The sequence below is a fragment of the Crotalus tigris genome, unplaced genomic scaffold (genome assembly GCF_016545835.1).
Source record: "Crotalus tigris isolate CLP2741 ecotype Arizona unplaced genomic scaffold, ASM1654583v1 scf7180000019068.10715455, whole genome shotgun sequence".
In the NCBI taxonomy this organism is placed as follows: Eukaryota; Metazoa; Chordata; class Lepidosauria; order Squamata; family Viperidae; genus Crotalus; species Crotalus tigris.
Genome location: NW_024097358.1, coordinates 1,312,647 through 1,330,057, shown reverse-complemented (window position 1 = coordinate 1,330,057; position 17,411 = coordinate 1,312,647). Strand labels below are relative to the sequence as shown.

The 17,411-nt window shown below is 41.3% G+C and overlaps 1 protein-coding gene across 2 annotated transcripts in view; it reads left to right on the top strand.

The window, feature by feature from the left end:
• Positions 1-15,394, top strand: part of PCSK6 (proprotein convertase subtilisin/kexin type 6) — a 77,990-nt gene extending 62,596 nt beyond the window's left edge. The window contains exons 16-21 of one of the 2 annotated variants that reach the window (XM_039359178.1): positions 577-773; positions 4,493-4,580; positions 6,137-6,240; positions 9,304-9,427; positions 11,268-11,380; positions 13,642-15,394. In XM_039359178.1, the coding sequence (XP_039215112.1) occupies positions 577-773; positions 4,493-4,580; positions 6,137-6,240; positions 9,304-9,427; positions 11,268-11,380; positions 13,642-13,739 (724 nt within the window). In that variant the 3' untranslated portion in view covers positions 13,740-15,394. Of the gene's footprint in view, positions 1-576; positions 774-4,492; positions 4,581-6,136; positions 6,241-9,303; positions 9,428-11,267; positions 11,381-13,641 lie in introns of those variants that run through there. The other variant, XR_005558623.1, reaches the window with a different exon arrangement.
• The last annotated feature ends 2,017 nt before the right edge of the window (positions 15,395-17,411 follow it).

The following is a 17,411-nucleotide window of genomic DNA, read 5'->3' as shown; positions in this document are numbered from 1 at the left end:
CCAACCAGTCCTCCAGGTACATTGTGGCTATTCATTCCAGATTTTTGATAGTTAACACGTCCACCACACAATTCCTTATCTTTTTTTTTTTTTTTTAACACCAGTACCTTCCTCCTCCTCTCTGACTGTGGGGCTAGCCTGAGAAGGAATCAGATTGATAGAAAAAAACTACACTAAATTCTCCGGCTTCTCCTTTCTAACTCCATCTTTCCAAGGCAGATTTCCCCAACTTGATGTCCAGCAGACAGGTCAAACCATAACTCCCATAATTTTCAGCCCATGAAGCCAAACATGGAGCTAATCCAATAACATCTGGAGGACATCAGGTTGATCTTTGGTCCAACATCCATTCTTGTGATCTTTGGTCCAACATCCATTCTTGTGATCTTTGGTCCAACATCCATTCTTGGGATCATTGGTCCAAGATCCATTCAAGAAAGGGCGTTAATGTTTACGATGGAAGACATCACAGAAAGAATCTATGAGAGCTACTTTGCTGCTCTTCTTTGTTTGACAGCTCTTGCCATCCTGGGTCATCTTTTGGTCTAACCTGGAACATTTGTGGACTTTTTCCAGGAAGTGTGTGAACTCCTGCCCTCCTGGCTACTTTGGGGACAGTCTGCAACGCAAGTGCCGCAGATGTCACAGGGGCTGTGAAGCATGTTTGGCCAGAAGCCAGAACTCATGCACAGCCTGCAAGCGTGGTTATTATCACCACCAAGAGACAAACACTTGTGTGATGCTGTGTCCAGCTGGATTTTACTCTGATGACGGTAAGAAAGGGGGGTGGAAATGTTTTTTTTTCCTTCCCTGAGGCGACATCTACAGTACAATTTACAATGGTTTCTCTCCTGTTATAATATTTTTAGGTGTCTTCTCATGAAGATGGCATGAATGAGTCCTGCACTCTCTGTTTTTCTTCCTTCCTTCCTTCCTTCCTTCCTTCCTTCCTTCCTTCCTTCCTTCCTTCCTTCCTTCCTTCCTTCCTTCCTTCCTTCCTGCCTTTGTCCCTCCCTCCCACCGTCCCAATTATTTTAATGTATTTTTAATGGCATTCATCTTAGTGTACTTTAGTTGATCTCTTGCAAAACAATTCTAGAGTTACAATCATTAGCAGCAATATAAAAACACATTAACTAAGAGCCGTAATAGTTTTAAATCAAATATTTTGTCTTTTAATTGATTTCACATTTTTCAGATTGCCAAAGCTACCCCCGAAGCTCTCATAAAATTGAAGGAAGAGCATAAGACTTTCTAGCACATTAAACAGAAGCTTGAAGTCTTTGTAGCAACTTTGGCTTTAAGAACCGGTTTTGTTTTCATCCTTCCTTGAAACTGAAATAGCTTCTAAAACCTTTAATGCTTGCACTCAATCTGTAGTTCCACTAATTGACTGTTGTCCTGTTTAGGGAGGGAAAAATCAATGAATTTTGCTTTTGTAGGAGGGAAACATGTCAGTCTATGGCAGTGTTTCTCAACCTTGACAATTTTAAGACATGTGGACTTCAACTCCCAGAATTCCACAGCCAGCAATGCTGGCTGTGGAATTCTGGGAGTTGAAGTCCACATGTCTTAAAATTGTCAAGGTTGAGAAACACTGGTCTATGGTGACAAAAAATAGGAGTCTGGTATATCTTTTCCAGGTACAGGTAATCCTCGATGTAAAACAGTCCATTTAGTGACCATTCAGTTACATCATCACTGAAAAAAGTGACTTATGATCATTTTTCACAGTTACGACTTTTGCAGCATCCCCATGATCACGTGATCAAAATTCAGATGGTAACTGGTTCATAGTTATGATGGCTGCAGTGTCCTGGGTTCAGGTGATCCTCTTTTGCAACCTTCTGATAAGCAAAGTCAATGGGGGAAGCCAGATTCACTTAACAACCATGTTACTAACTTATCAACTGCAGCGATTCACTTAACCACTTTGGCAAGAAAGGTCATAAAGGAGGCCAAAATTCACATAACAAATTCTGTCACATTGCAACCTAAATTTTGGGCTCAGTTGTGGTTGTAAACCGAGGACTATCTGTAACATTTTTTTCAAAAAAGGCATAAGCTTTAATGTGCTACATTTCATCTCACTGGATTTATGGAGTAGCTAGATTGATGTAGGATTTACACTGGGGTTGAGATGGGGGATGGACGGATGGATGGATGGATAGGGTAGATGGATGGATGAATGGATGGATGGATGGATGGATGGATGGATAGGGTAGATGGATGGATGGATGGAAAGATGGATGGATGGATAGATGGATGGATGGATAGGGTAGATGGATGGATGGATGGATGGATGGATGGATGGATGGATGGATGGATAGGGTAGATGAATGGATGGATAGGGTAGATGGATGGATGGATGGAAAGATGGATGGATGGATGGATGGATGGATGGATGGATGGATGGATGGATGGAAAGATGGATGGATGGATATAGTAGATGGATGGATGGATGGATGGATGGATGGATGGATGGATAGATGGATGGATGGATAGGGTAGATGGATGGATGGATGAATGGATGGATGGATGGATGGATGGATAGGGTAGATGAATGGATGGATAGGGTAGATGGATGGATGAATAGATGGATGGATAAACGGAAAGATAGACAGGCAGAGGGCAAGACAGGTAGACTATGCATATGTAACCTACACTGAGGGTCAGTTTGGTCTAGTGGTTAAAGCACAAGCTAGAAACTTTGAGTTCTAGTCCTGCCTTAGGCATTAAAGCCAGTTGGATGACTTTGGGCCAATCACCAGGAGATGGTGAGTTCTAGTCCCGCCTTAGGTGTGAAAGCTGGCTTGAGCCAATTACCAGATGACTTGTGAGCTCTAGTCCCGCCTTATGCACGAAAACTGGATGGACCAGTCCCTCCCTCTCAGCCCAACTCACCTCACAGGGTTCTTGGTGGAGGGAATATAAGAGGAGGAAGAAGTAGTAAGTATCGCCACCACTTTGAATTATGTATAAAAATAATAAAGGGGGGATCTAAATAAGTATCTGCATTATCTACCTGTCTTCCTCTCCTTCATACCACCTGCCCTCACTCATCTCAATGTACATCTTACATCCGTCTGGCTAGTACATGCATTTGATAAATGGAGCTGTCCCTTATTTTTTCAGCTGATGCCTTTTAATACATAGCTGGAAAAGGTGCTTCTTTTTTGAGGTTTTCTGACATGTTTCCCTTTTCCCACCTGAAACTAATTCTGCTTCAGGTCTGCGTCAGTTTCTTTTTTGTTTTTTGTTTTTTTTTCTGCCAGCACAAAGGGCAGATTCTATTTATTTTAGTGCTTTTGCAAGCAATTTTCCCTAATGTGCACAATTTGGACAAGTGAAGTACTTTGACAACGTTTCGAGAAATGCACATATTGTTGCAGAAGTGTGTTTTAGCTAGCATGTTGGGTTAACCTGGGCAGTTTTCCCTCCCACAATTGTTCCTCACTGATTAAAATAGGAGATTTGGGGACTGATCAAGGAGAACTAGGGTTGATTGTTTGACATGCTGCAGGATTACTGAATCCAGCATTTAAATAAATGCTATTTCTAACTGCAAATGAAGAATTCCAAATGATGCAACTAGACTAATTTAATCAATGGGATTGAATAGTACTATGAATTTGACGCCAAAAAGTTGGCTTTCAGGGATGTCAATATATAATATCTATATGCAGCTTTTAAAAATATATTTTGAGAAAAAATGCAGCTCCTTTAAAAAGTTACATATCCACCATCCATGTCCTTGTATGCTGTGCAGCAATGTGCTGGATTCAGATAGAACAGTGGTTCTCAACGTTTGTGTGACGGCGACCCCTGTCACACAAATGTTCTGCGCATGCGCGGCACAGTGTGCGGCACTGCCCCCATGCGCGGCGCACATGCGTGGCACCGCCCCCATGCATGGCACGCGTGCGTGGGGCCGCCCCCGTGCGCGGCGCGCATGTGCGGCGGCGCCCCCTGAGGGGGAAAAATGGCAGATCGCCGCCTTTGGAGACCCCCGAAAAATGGTCGATCGACCCCAAATGGGGTCGCGACCCATAGGTTGAGAACCGCTGAGATAGAAAGTATTGCTTATTAATCAAGACATTGATTTAATCTCCTGCCAGTCTGAGATGGGATGAGGAATGTTTCTGAAACTTTGCAATAAAATCTGAAAAGCATCAATGGCTTTAAAACCAGCATTTTAAATTAATTGACTTGGGTTTTGAGCATTTAAGATAGGCTTGCCAAAGTTGAGAATTTCTCCCAAATGAAAAGGTCTAGGAAGTGATATATTTTAAGTTGAAATGACTAGTTAGTTATTTCTGTCATCCAGCCTAATTTTTTTATTTTTTTTAAAAAGTACCCTTATTGTTCAGTGCCAGATGGTTTAACTTGCCATTAAATTCTGTGTAAGTCATAAAATGTGACATCTGCAATTATGCGTTCCTAATTTCTGGAATTTCTTTTCACTTTGGCCTCTTCTCTCTACCCTGAAAAGGTCAAAGACGTTGCCAGAAATGTCATCAAAACTGTAAGAAATGCTTTGGAGAAATGGACAAATGTTCTGTCTGCAAAGATGGATTCAGGTGAGTAGGAGCTGGTGAAAGAAACAATGCAAGGGTTTCAGAAGTTACTGTAACCCGTTGCTAGAAACTACAGTGACACTTCAGTTTCAGCTGATTGAACAAAGAAAGGGAGATGCCAAAAATTGTTATGGATTGTTGACCTCCTTGCTGGATCTCTTGTAAATATCACAAAGGGTATGTGATGTGATTTCCAGTTTATGTGTTCCCATCATTTCAAATGTCAGTCTTGTCTAATCTCTCTCTCTAGTAATGTTGGATGAAAATCCCAGAATTTCTATTCACGTTTACAAGGAAATCTGGGAGCTGCAAATAGTTGCAGTATACAGATTATTCTAAAGAGGAAGATTTGTTTTCCTCACTGCTGATAACATTTGTTGTAGGTTTTGGGTTGGGGACAATTTTCATCAGAAGACACAAATGGGTTTAGCTCTATATTTCCTGACTCTGATTGAGCCATTGATACATTCAGGTGTATGAATGGAATGGAATGGAATGGAATGGAATAGAAGAGTAGAGTAGAGTAGAGTAGAGTAGAGTAGAGTAGAGTAGAGTAGAGTAGAATAGTCACTTTAAATGTACACTAATCAGCACACATTAAAATGAGATGTCATTGCATTCAGCTCTCAAAAAATAACATTATGCATATACTCACATACATGCACATATATGACACACAGAAACATCACAGTAGTTTGACTGTACACTTTAAATGTACATTAATCAGCATACATTAAAGTGATTTCATTGCATACAGCTCTCAAAGGGTAACAACTTCCAATATACACTGCATAAACATGACAAAATAATAATAATGCATTTACACACACATATATGATCCAGAGAAACAACACAGTCTAGTTTAGGTGTATACTTGGAAATGGTTTTAAACTTTTATAGACAATTCCCAGCACCGAGTAACGAATTTCTATAAAATAAGGGAAGTGCGATTTCGCACGATATAAAGTGGCATTCGAGAACACATTTTAGTAAGTAAAAATTAATGCAGAGGAACTTTGGTAGGCAGCTCCTATATATTTATGCCCTCTCTTTAGATGAGAGGGACGGTGTTTGAGGTGGCTTATGGGGGGGGGGGAGAGAGGGCTGATGGATGGAGGCAGGATACGCATTGCTTGTTGTAGGAGTAGATTATCTTTTTGGGATCAGTGTAAATTTAGTGGTTTGAAAGAAACTATTATGTGCGTTCTCAGCAAATGGCCATTTAGGATGGCATAGCTAAATACAAAATATCCATCTGCTGTGTGAGAGACTTTCTCAGCTGCTGCTAGCAGTTGGCTGACCTTGTCTGGTCTTGGAGACTAAGCAGGACTGGAGCCTAGATAGTCAACAGAGCAGAGATGGAAATCAATTTCAGCTTTTCACAAACTCAGTTCCACTTCCAGTAGGCAACTCAGGCTTAACATACTTGACGTTGATAGATAGGTTCGTCACTGCTGAGAAGAAAGACGTATGCAGGTAGAAGATCTGCCCATTCAAAAAAACATGGAGGTCATTTTTTTCTGTTTTGCTATCAATGTTTTCCACACTTTCCTTTACAGCCTCATGGACAACAACTGCGTTTCAGGATGCCAGCAGGGCATGTATCTGAAAAAGGAACCTTTACAATGTGATGGCTGCCAGTCGGACTGCAGGACTTGTACAGGTAGATTAACAATCACCTAGGTCTCTAGGTACGCTTCATCTAAATCAATAACTAGCAGGTGAGGGAGAGGAGAAATAAGAAGGAATTAGGTGGGTTTTTTTCCACTAAAAGCCCTCAAACCAGGTGAGGTATATCTAGTCTGGTAATTAAGGTTTCATTCTGAGCGTGTCGTGAAAATGTAGCCTTCACTAATCCTTCTTGGTGGCAGATCCATCGTGCTAAGATTTCAGAATGTTCAAGTTGATTTGAGAGGCTGTCACAAGGAAGAGGGGTGATTTGCCTAAGCATTAGAAGGCAAGACAAGAAACAACGGATGGAAACTAATCAAGGAGAGAATCAACTTGTAATTAAGGAGAAACTTCTTAACAGTGAGAATAATTAACAAGGGGAACTGTTTTCCTTCAGAAATTGTGGGTGCACTGGAGGCTTTTAAGAAAAGACTGGACAGCCACTTGTCTGGAATGGTATAGGGTCTTCTGCTTGAGCAGGGGGCTGGACTAGAAGACCTCCAAAGTTATTCTGTTATCATTACCTGGTCCAGGATTTATACTAGACTGCAAGAAAAAGAGAAAATTGTAAAATTAAAAAATAAGAGCCATTTATTTAATGCACAGGACAACATCTGGCATCACTTGCCCATCACATATACTTGTTTGAGGTATGAAAACAACTGCAATCATGGTTGATAAACATCGCACCATGTATTGACTCAGCCAGTAGTGATTTATTCAACAAACTACTTGGCTTAGCACGTATTAATCCAGCTTATATCTTTTAAACTTAGTTTGTATCCAACAACTTGAAGCCGTTAGTGTCCTATCAACCCTCAAGGAGGAACAATTGATTCTTTATTACCTCTGACTTGTAAAGAAAATCTGGATTCTTTAAGCATTTTGTGGTGCTTAAAGTACCTGTTCTGAGCATTACCTCAATGAAACTGAACTTTTATTTAGGATTTTATTAGACAGAGTGGTTCCTGATATACGCTCTGTTTCATTATGTTTACAAAATATTGGTTTTTGTCTTTGTCTTTTTTTATTATATTAGAGTATTAAAGTTTGTACTTCTGCTTTAAAGAAAGAAGTCTTGCCTTTTCATGAGTTTCAATGGGCAGCATTCAGTGTGTGTAAGAAATATAGTTCAAAAGAGCTGTTGAATGTCAGAACGTCAATCTTACGTGGCAAACATCTGGAGCCTTCTTTTCAAAATCCACAAGCAATAATTTAGCAGCAAATACATGCAACCCTCAGGCAAGATTGGGCTTACTGAGAACTGGATGTCTCCTCTCTCCGCGAAGTTTAGCCGCGGTCTAAAATAACTTCAAAAAAAATTCTAAATTCCCAAGATTCAATCCCTATCCAATCCAAATTCTGACACGTCCCTGATATAGTAATAATAATAATAGTAGTAGTAGTAGTAGTAGTAGTAGTAGTAGTAGTAGTAGTAGTAGTAGTAAAGTTGGAAGGGATCTTGGAGGTCATCTAGTCCAACCCCCTGCTCAGGCAGGAAACCCTATCCCATTTCGGACAAATGGCTATCCAGTCTCTTCTTAAAGACTTCTAGTGTTGGAGCATTCACTGCTTCTGGAGGCAGGTTGTTCCACTGGTTAATTTTTCTAACTGTCAGGAAGTTTCTCCTTAGTTCTAGGTTGCTTCTCTCCTTGGTTAGTTTCCACCCATTGCTTCTTGTCCCGCCTTCAGGTGCTTTGGAGAATAGCTTGATTCCCTCTTCTTTGTGGCAGCCCCTGAGATATTGGAAGACTGCTATCATGTCCCCCCTGGTCCTTCTCTTCATTAAAGTAGACATACCCAATTCCAGTAACCGTTCCTTTTATGTTTTAGCCTCCAGTCCCCACATTTTCATGTGTAAGTGGTTCCATATTCTCAAGCGGAATTATTTTTTTTTCTGAAACACCAGCTTCTGTTCATTGCACCCTCATATCTTGTAGTTAGAGAAAGAACAGCAGATAATTAAAGAGGGGAGTGATCATACTGTCAACCAGAGTCCTCCTGCCTTCAGAGAATCAATTTGGGGTTGTTTTTTTTCCTAGTGTGAAGGGGAACTTCTCACCTCCCACTCAAACACTATTCTCCAAAATTATTCTTGGCCCTGTCATATATATGTGACATAGGTCTTTCTACTTGGTATCATCTTCTTGCTCACTCCAACCCTTGACCCCGTCCTGCAGATCAGCTAAGAACAGCACTTACCAGCTTTTCATTGCATTCTTTGGTGCAAAATAAAGCTGTTTGTAGAGTTTCTTTGCCTGCAGATGAGAAACTAAAAAAAGTCTTCTTCTTTCCGTTTGGAAAAAATGGTAACGATTGTAGCTTATGCTTCATTTTGATGTTATCCCACCAAAAATACCCAGGCTGTTCATGGATGCACCTTCTTTTTAAAGAATGAATGTCTCACAGATTGATACTTCTTGGCCACTAGTGGGACAGAGGGTCATATCAAAGCATATCAAATGGGAGAATCATATCAAAGCAACCTAGAACTAAGGAGAAATTTCCTAATGGTGAGAGCAATCAACCCGTGGAATAGCTTGCCTCCAGAAGCTGTGAGTGCTCCACCATTGGAGGCTTCAACCATTTGTCTGAAATGGTCAGACAGAGTCTCTTGTTCGAGCAGGGATTTGGACTAGAAGACCTCTAAGGTCCCTTTCCAACTCTGTTATTCTATGTTCTATTTCTGCATAGTTCTAAAGCAGGGGTCCCCAACCCCCGGTCCGTGGACCGGCACCGGCCGTGGCATGCCAGCAACCGGTCCACACAAACAAGCAAAGCCCCATCCACGGGATGCAGGCAACACACAAAACCACGCACCCTCTAATCCACGGAAAAACCTCTCTCCGTGGAACCAGTCCCTGGTGCCCAAAAGGTTGGGGACCTCTGTTCTAAAGAATCTAGCAACTCCTACTCAGAATCGCTTTGCAGAGCGAGGCGGGTGGCGTATACACTTAATAAACAAATAAATAAAATTCCTCCCCCTTACCCACCCCTCACTTTGCACCTGCAACTTTCCTGACTGGAGAACCACGTTTTCCCCCATGATCCTTAGGGCCAAGCCATGAAGAATGTCTTCAGTGTGCCCAGAAGCTCCACGAATGGAGGTGTGTCTCGACATGTGGAGAAGGTTATTACCAGGACGAGCAGCTGAGATTACCGTTTAGAGTCTGCCGAAGGTAATTATCTGCTTTGGCAGCTTGTTGTGGAGGCATTTAGAAAAGTGGTTTGGGAGTGAGCTGGAACCCTTGCTGTGCAATCTGCTCTGACATGCTGCACACATAAATCTTCTGTCTTGACGCTCTGATGCTGTGAGATTTACGGAGGGAGGAAAAAAGAAAAACAAGACCCTAAACTTCTTGGATATTTCCACAAGAAGGCCATTTAGAGCTCCTTCTGCAAATTTGGAATCTTGATTTTCCTTCTGGCCAGTTCCCCACCTGCTCATCAGTTTGATTTTGGCCCTCCTTAACTTCCCGCAACATCTGCTCCCCCGAACAAAAGATGCAGGTGGAGGGAGGCGCTAGGCTGCTAAGGGATCTTTTATGAAATGTTTTCCTCTACAAAGGAGAAAGCTCAGGGGGCAGAGCTCAGGGGTTTTGTGTCTTAAAAATTCCCATTTTCAGGGCCCAGAAAAAAAAACTGAGAAGCTTAATCAGCACCTGGCTTGCAAATTTGGATGCTGGAATCCCAACCATTTGGTAGAGTAATGGTGCTTGGGAAAGACCATGGGAGATTAGGCCAAGAGAGGCTGCTAAGGAAATGGTGAGATAAGAAACAGCAGAGCCCACTGCTGCCTAATGGGTGGAGAAAAAGACTCACAAGAAACCTTCCCTAGTATCTCAGGCTATAAATAGACAGGGGGAGGTGGTGGTACGTTCATACTTGCAAGATTCTGCCAATGTAGTTTTGCTATAAAATAGAATCGGCGCACCTTGTTGAGATTCCTATCTGGTTTCTCCTGCAAGGCCAACAGGTAAGACATCATCAGGTTGGGAAAGCTGGTGTAGACAGAAGGAACTGGTTTGCTTTAAAGTAGCTTCCACTTTTTAATGGGGCATATAGGTAGAGCCATGGTGGTTAGAATGCAGTATTGCAGGCAAATTCTGCCCACTGTCAGGAGTTCGATTCCTGACTGGCTCAAGGTTGACTCAGCCTTCCATCCTTCCGAGGTCGGTAAAATGAGGATCCAGATTGTTGGGGGCAAGAGGCTGACCCTGTAAACCGCTTAGAGAAGGCTGTAAAGCACTATGGGACAGTATATAAGTCTAAATGCTATTGCTATAGATCAGGGTGCCGAACTGTGTGCAGCTGGATACTTCCTTCCATTACCAACACACTTTTCTAACTAAAATTACCATTACTGATTCAGGTTTCTCAGAATATTCTCTTTTTTAAAAGTTATATCAGAAAACTTACTTAAGTCAGTATCAGAAGAAAGAGTATCTTGAATTTTAGAAATTTCTGACTGGGTTTCTATAATGATCCAAGCCAAAATATGATTTAAACTTCTTTTGACTGCTCGTTTAAACTCAGCCACTTATTCATTCAATAAACTATAATTAAGACAATCATATTTTACTGCAATGATTGAACCTAGCCTATATCCAGATAAAGACAGAGATACAAATAATAGTCAAAAATATGTGTAATGTATAGAAGAATAATAGGTGGAATTATAAAATGGGGATCAGTTAGTCTTTGTTTACTGTTCTTCTAGGAATCTGTAACGTATTATTTGAATAACCTAGGTTTTTTTTAATAAACCACAGTGATTGGGTTCAATATGCTAAGCAAAAATCAACTAGCATGGCTCTGAACTGTATAATGTGGCTTATTGTTGCTCAGCATGCACAAACCTAACCATTAAGCTTTGGTTTGTGCTTTAGTTTGTTGCATAACCCAACCAAGGGTGGCTTATTGAACAAACCACAATTAAAGCAACGTGTGATTCACACCCGTCCTTAAACTAAAATGATATGTCTCACTAGTTATCAAATAGTTATCTTTTATTGTCAGGTGTGAAGATAACTGCTTAAGTTGTGATAGCTCTGGGAGAAACTGTTCCAGATGTAAAGAAGGATTTTATCTGCTGAGTGGCACGTGCATCGCTAGTGACAGATGTCACAATGGTATGTATTTGCAATGGATTTTTAGCAAATGAAACAATGTCTCTTGGGCATGTGGCTACAGGTATTGGAATGTAAGAGTAAGAGTAGCCATAAGAGGAAACATTTTGAAAGGGGTATCGGAAAACTCAGCACGGTCAACTCAGCACAGCCAACTCGCTGTGGCCAACTTGAGCAGAGGGCTGGACTAGAAGACCTCCAAGGTCCCTTCCAGCTCTATTCTATTCCAATTCCACAAGGCAAGAGTACCACTAATATAAAAGAAATGGTGGAATGGAATCGTTAAAGAAAGGATGGCAAATGAGGGAGAAAATGAAATGTGAATGACAAAACTAATTTTTTAAAAAATTATTTTAAATACTTAAATTGAATTGTTGAATTGTTCCACAATGAGTTGGCCCCTTCCCTTTTGAATGCGTGGGGTTTGGTGGTGAACAACGGGGGGGGGGGGGAGAATGCTGCAGTTCGAACAGAATCAGAGGTTTAGTATCAAAATGAAGATTAAGAGGGGGGGGAATGAACTGGGGCTATAAGAATTGCCAGGCCATTACTGATTTGCATGCCTCCATTCCCCAGACTCTCATCCTTTTCTTCAACCAGATGCTCCTCATTCTTTTTCTTGCGTGCATCGAAGAGGAAGGCAATTTTAACTGCTTTTGTGGCTGAAGTTTGGTATTTATGGAATATATAGTGAAGCTTACTGGGATTAAATTGGGGTCAGGGGCATGGATGGAGAGGAATTAGTGATGTGAAAGCAAGCAGGTAGAGCTAGCCGCACAACTTGTTTTGATGTCAGTCTGTCCTGAGCTGCTGCTGAAGCTTCTGAAGGACGAGGGGAATGATTTGCATATTCAAAGCCACACAAGACATTAAACGTCAATTGCTCATTCTTAAATACAATCCCTCTTTGCAGACTTGAGTGGCTAGTAGTCCTAATTTGAGTGATTAGAATCATGCTGCAGCAGTTACGAGGAATCTGCATTTTATTTTTCTACCCCACCTTCACTGCTGGGCTGGGTGGATAGAGCGATTATGTTTCAACCTGCCGCACTTGCTTTGTCGTTTTTTGTAATGCTGCAATATAATTATTCTATGGGAGGGACCCGTAGCTCAGTAGGTAGAGCATCTGCTTCGTGCGCAGAAGGTCTAGTAGTTCAACCCTTGGCAACCCAGTTGCTCTCCGGAAGCCTGACAACTGTGACAAGAACGTGTAGACCAAACTGAACTCATTAGGGCACCTTTGATCATATATTCTCACTTCTTAAGTGGTGGGATCCCATCAGACCTTCTGAGAACAGTAGGAACTCATTTGCACTATGCCCGCTTTTGACATTATTCAGTGAAATGTCAGTCCCTCATCTTACGTTTTTCTGTTGGAGGTGTGTTCTGACAATTAGACGAGAGAGAGAGAGAGAGAGAGAGAGAGAGAGAGAGAGAGAGAGAGAGAGAGAGAGAGAGAAGGAATTTTGCATTGTTATATTTACCCTAAACCCTGTTCACATGTTTGCTCCCCACATGTTTAATGATATTTTTTCTATCATCTTAAAAATGATTGTTGGCTGGTAACTTGGGTGGAACTTTGAAAGATTGGAGGTGGCGGGAAGGGTTGGGACCCTTCCTATTCCATGTTTTTTTTTAAGCTAGAACAACCTCAGAATATATACAAAGTTTGGCCAGGGGTGGGAGGGTGGTTTTGTGTACAGGGGGTACTCAACTTACGACTATTCATTTAATGACCATTTAAAGTTACAAACGGCATTGAAACAAGTGACTTACGCCCGTTTCTCACACTTATGACCGTCACGACATCCCCACGGTGATCAAAATCCGCCCACTTGGCAACTGGCATGTACTTATGGCGGTTGCATGTCCCCAGAATTACGTGATCACTTCTTGCAGTCTTCTGACAAGCGAAGTCAAGGGGGATGCCAAATTTACCTAACAGCCGTGTTACTACGGCAACTGAACAAATGCAATAATTTGCTGAGCAGGTCATAAAGTGGGGCAAAATTCACTTGAGAACTTCCTTGCTTAGCAACAAAAATTTGGGGGGGGTCAATAATGGTCTTAAGTTGAGGACCACAGATGTCTTTTGAAAAATAGACGTTAAAATAATGGGATACTGTGTTCCTTTTAGTTCGTCCATCAGAATAGGTTTTTTTTCCCTACTCTTATAAATCCTGGTTTGTTCAACGGAAATGCTAATCTAATTCCTCCCTTTGTGCTGTCTCCTTTTTTTTTTTTTTTTTGCAAACCTCCCCCAGGTGACGAGGTGTTCTGTGAGATGGTGAAATCCAATAGGTTATGTGAACGCAAGCCGTTTATACAGTTTTGCTGTCGGACATGCTTATTGGCTGGCTAAGCCAGCATTTAATATCTGCCATCTGGAACTCCTAATGTGCCAGTTTCTTCCAGCAAAGTTTCCTTTTTTTCCCCTTTTTTCTTTTCCCTTTTCCACTCCCACCCTGGTCCTAACCTCCATCTAATGCTGGCTTCAACCTCAGCTTGCAACTCAGATTCTTTCACCGTCGCCGGCAAGTTTGGTCCCTACATCATACCTCAACTAAAGTCCTAGACAGCGTGATCGCTTTGTTGGCTGCATCTTGACCAAAAGCAAATATGTAAATAAAAGGGCCAATGGCAATAGGAACCCTTCTCGGGCATGTCTTGCGAGTAGTCTCAGCTTCTTCGCTCATGCTAGCCAACTTGTCACGCTGGGTCAAAGAGGAATGCAGATGTACGTTCTTTCTGCATTTCCCCCCCCCCAAAAAGTGGAAAAGTCATTTCTTCCTTCTCCCTCCTAAATCATTTAGAATAGTTTACAAATGCCTAGAACACCAGCCTCAGCTTTGCATACTCGCCACCGCAACGTCATGACGTGATACGATTCATTTCCACACCGTTGTGCTGGAAAATAGGCACATTCTCCCTTGTCTTTTGATGGTCTTAGCTTGACAGTGACCAAAGAAGGGTTTCTGGAATTGGCAGGGGACAGTGATCCCTACATAGCCCCAGGCATTCATCTCCCTGTGCACTGATCTCAACAGTCAAACTCTGCTATCAATGATCAGGCGTGTGCCTACAACTTTGATCAACTGGATTTGAAGCCATCTCTGAGAAATAACTGCTAACTTACTAGACTCGCGATTGCAGACGTAGCTACAATATTCTCTCTCTGCCCCAAATAGATCTCTGAGCTTTGACAGCTGGCTTTGCTTCTCTTACCATATCTCGCCAGCACAATCTTCCTAAAAAAATAAAAAGGGTGTGTGTGTGTGTGTGTAAGAAAAATGATAACTCAGTGATTTCAGGAGCCAAACCTTCCCAAAAGGTGCTTCATTTTTTAGCGCGTCGAGAAGGAGAGAACCAAAAAACAGCCAATTCTACCAAAATCACAGTGAACAGAACAACACATCTGAATGTATTCGCTATACATAAATATATATATATGATATAATATAATATATATATTATAGTTTGTCATGTGGTGTTTATATAATTGTGTTAAGATATATTTGACTATGTGGTCTTACAGATTTTTTTAAAAAAAGAAGTAACTTATAATGCAGTCATTGCCTTCATAGAATTTTTTAATTATTTTCTACAGGGACATAACCTTTTTTTAAAGAAATATTACTTAAACATTGCCCTCCTTTCTAACGGCTGTCTTTGTAAGCATTGACAGAGCTGTTTCTTTGTATTCAAACATATGTAAACAACTGTTGTTTTTTTTTCTTATACAGTACTAGCTGTTCTGACTCTCATTTTTAATAAGTTAAACTCTCCAGCCTATGAAACGTGAAATTAGCAGTAAAATGTTAATTGGCAATCTGACAAAGTGGGTTTTCAAAATTTTGGGTTGGGGTAGAATGGGAAAAGAAAAATTAATTGGTGTGTTCATACTGCTTGAACCCATGTACTGTCAAACTGGTGGAGTGAATATTGAAAACTGAAGTAGTGCTTTATGATAAGCTGGCAAAATGACAACATGAATAAAATATTTATAGTCCCCATCAATTACTACGTATTTATTTCATGCTACTAAGGTACAGTTTATCCTTTTATTTTGTAGAACGTCCTATGTCTTGTAATCGTTTATAATATTTTTGGGAGAGACCAAAATATACATATTGGTAAGTAGCCCATGAGTAAAAAATTCCCTGGGTGCAAAATGCAACTAATTTTTTTTTATTAGGCTACAACACACCCTTTTGGTAGAAAAAAGTCCCACAACACAGTTTGAAGTATGTCTAATAAATCATGTGGATGATTTTATCTAATTTGGGTAATGAAACGTCTGCAAGAAAACAACCAAGCTCAGAGAGCACCAAGGACCCCTCAACTGTTCTATCTACTTGTACGTACATTTAAAAATGCAGAGATGAACAAGGCAACCCAGATCCTTTTTTTAAAAACAAGACCGTCTCTAAGATGGAATGAGCTGTGATCCAGAAAACGTACTCGGACATTTCTCTCCCCCCCCTCCTAATACCAATTTCACCATGGATAGACATGGCCCATCTTCAGTGATCCCATTAGGTTCGCTCTAGCTGTCACGGTCTTTCTGATTTGAGAAATGGGAGGATTAAAAAGAGGAAGTTGCTGAATGGGAATAAGCATCATGGAGAGTTCAAAACCCGTTTTGCACTGTGAGATGGGATCTGTTGGTTAGTCGGATCATTTTCCTGCTGGCAGATTTCCTTGAGAAGGTGGTGGAGAAGCAACGGGCAAGAACAGATAAGGGAGACAGTTGAACTTTTCTCTTGTGACCGCTTGGTATTTTCTTCACATGTTGCACCAACCACCAGGAGCTCTGTCTGAGTTGATGTAGCATGTCCTCTAATTCTCCCATTGTGGTTTACAAGTCGTGGTTTATGTCTTAGCATGACTGAACCCAATTGTTCAGACCAGTGGTTCTCAACCTTCCCTTCACTGCAGACCTGCTTTTAAATACCTTTTGTGGCCATGAGCCATGGTCCTGGCCCCCCAAGACTTAACTCAAAATTTAAATCATAACATTTCTTCAAGGCTTTGTGGACCTCCTGTGATGACAGCATGGGGCCTCCAGGGGTCCGCAGACCACTGATTTAGACAAAACAACACAATTGTAGTTAAGCATGACACAGGACTCTGCTTGAGGGAACAATCTCTCCCTCTCCTTCTCTCTGACTGTGACTGCAGAGTCCCAAACTCTAGTAGGGAAATGACTAGATAAACAATTATAAAGTTAATTTGCTCTGTGACTCATCACTGTAACAATTATAATAGAAAGTCCTCAAAATGTTTAATTTTTCAGTGTCCTCCAGTCCCTGCCAGCAGGAGAGAAATGTCAGTACACAATAAGCAAATAACACAGGGGTAAAGTTTAAAAGGATTCTGTCTTTTCCTCATGAGTAAATGCTCGTGCCCAGCTCTAATGAATAAAGAAAGTTGAACTGTATAATGGTTTCTACCAGAGCAACCCCAGACCCCCCATGTTCAGAGTAGGCCCATTAAATTCACAGGGACTTTCTTCCTGGTAAAATGGATATAGCAACTTTCCCAGCCAGCACAGATTTTCGAGTTGTGGTGGAGAGAATTAAAAGGAGGTTTAATTTAGCCGAAGCATCAGCTGACCTCTCAAACAATAAAATGACATTTAAACTCTCTGTCGGAGCCCTGGAAGCAAAACACCTGCTCAAAAATGGTGAGTCAGGCTGTAATAGTCAGAGAAAGATGTTTGCAAAGAACTGACGGACTCTTTCCTGAGGCTCAGTGTGTTGTGCAAACATGGCCTCTGGCTTAGCATAATGTTTAGTTTATAACAGCCTGAAAAGTAAATGGGAGTTCAGTACATTCGGTGAACTTGCAAATTGCCTAATAGAATCTGAGCTATGTTGAATAATTGATGCAGCATGTTTTGGACTCTAAATCTTTGGCATCCTTTGCTTTGTTTCAGCCCTGTCCTATTTGATTATGCTGTTGAGACTCCCAGCATGAGGCAAACGGAAAACGCCTCCTTGTTTACTGAAAAGTAAATGCTACTTTCAACAGC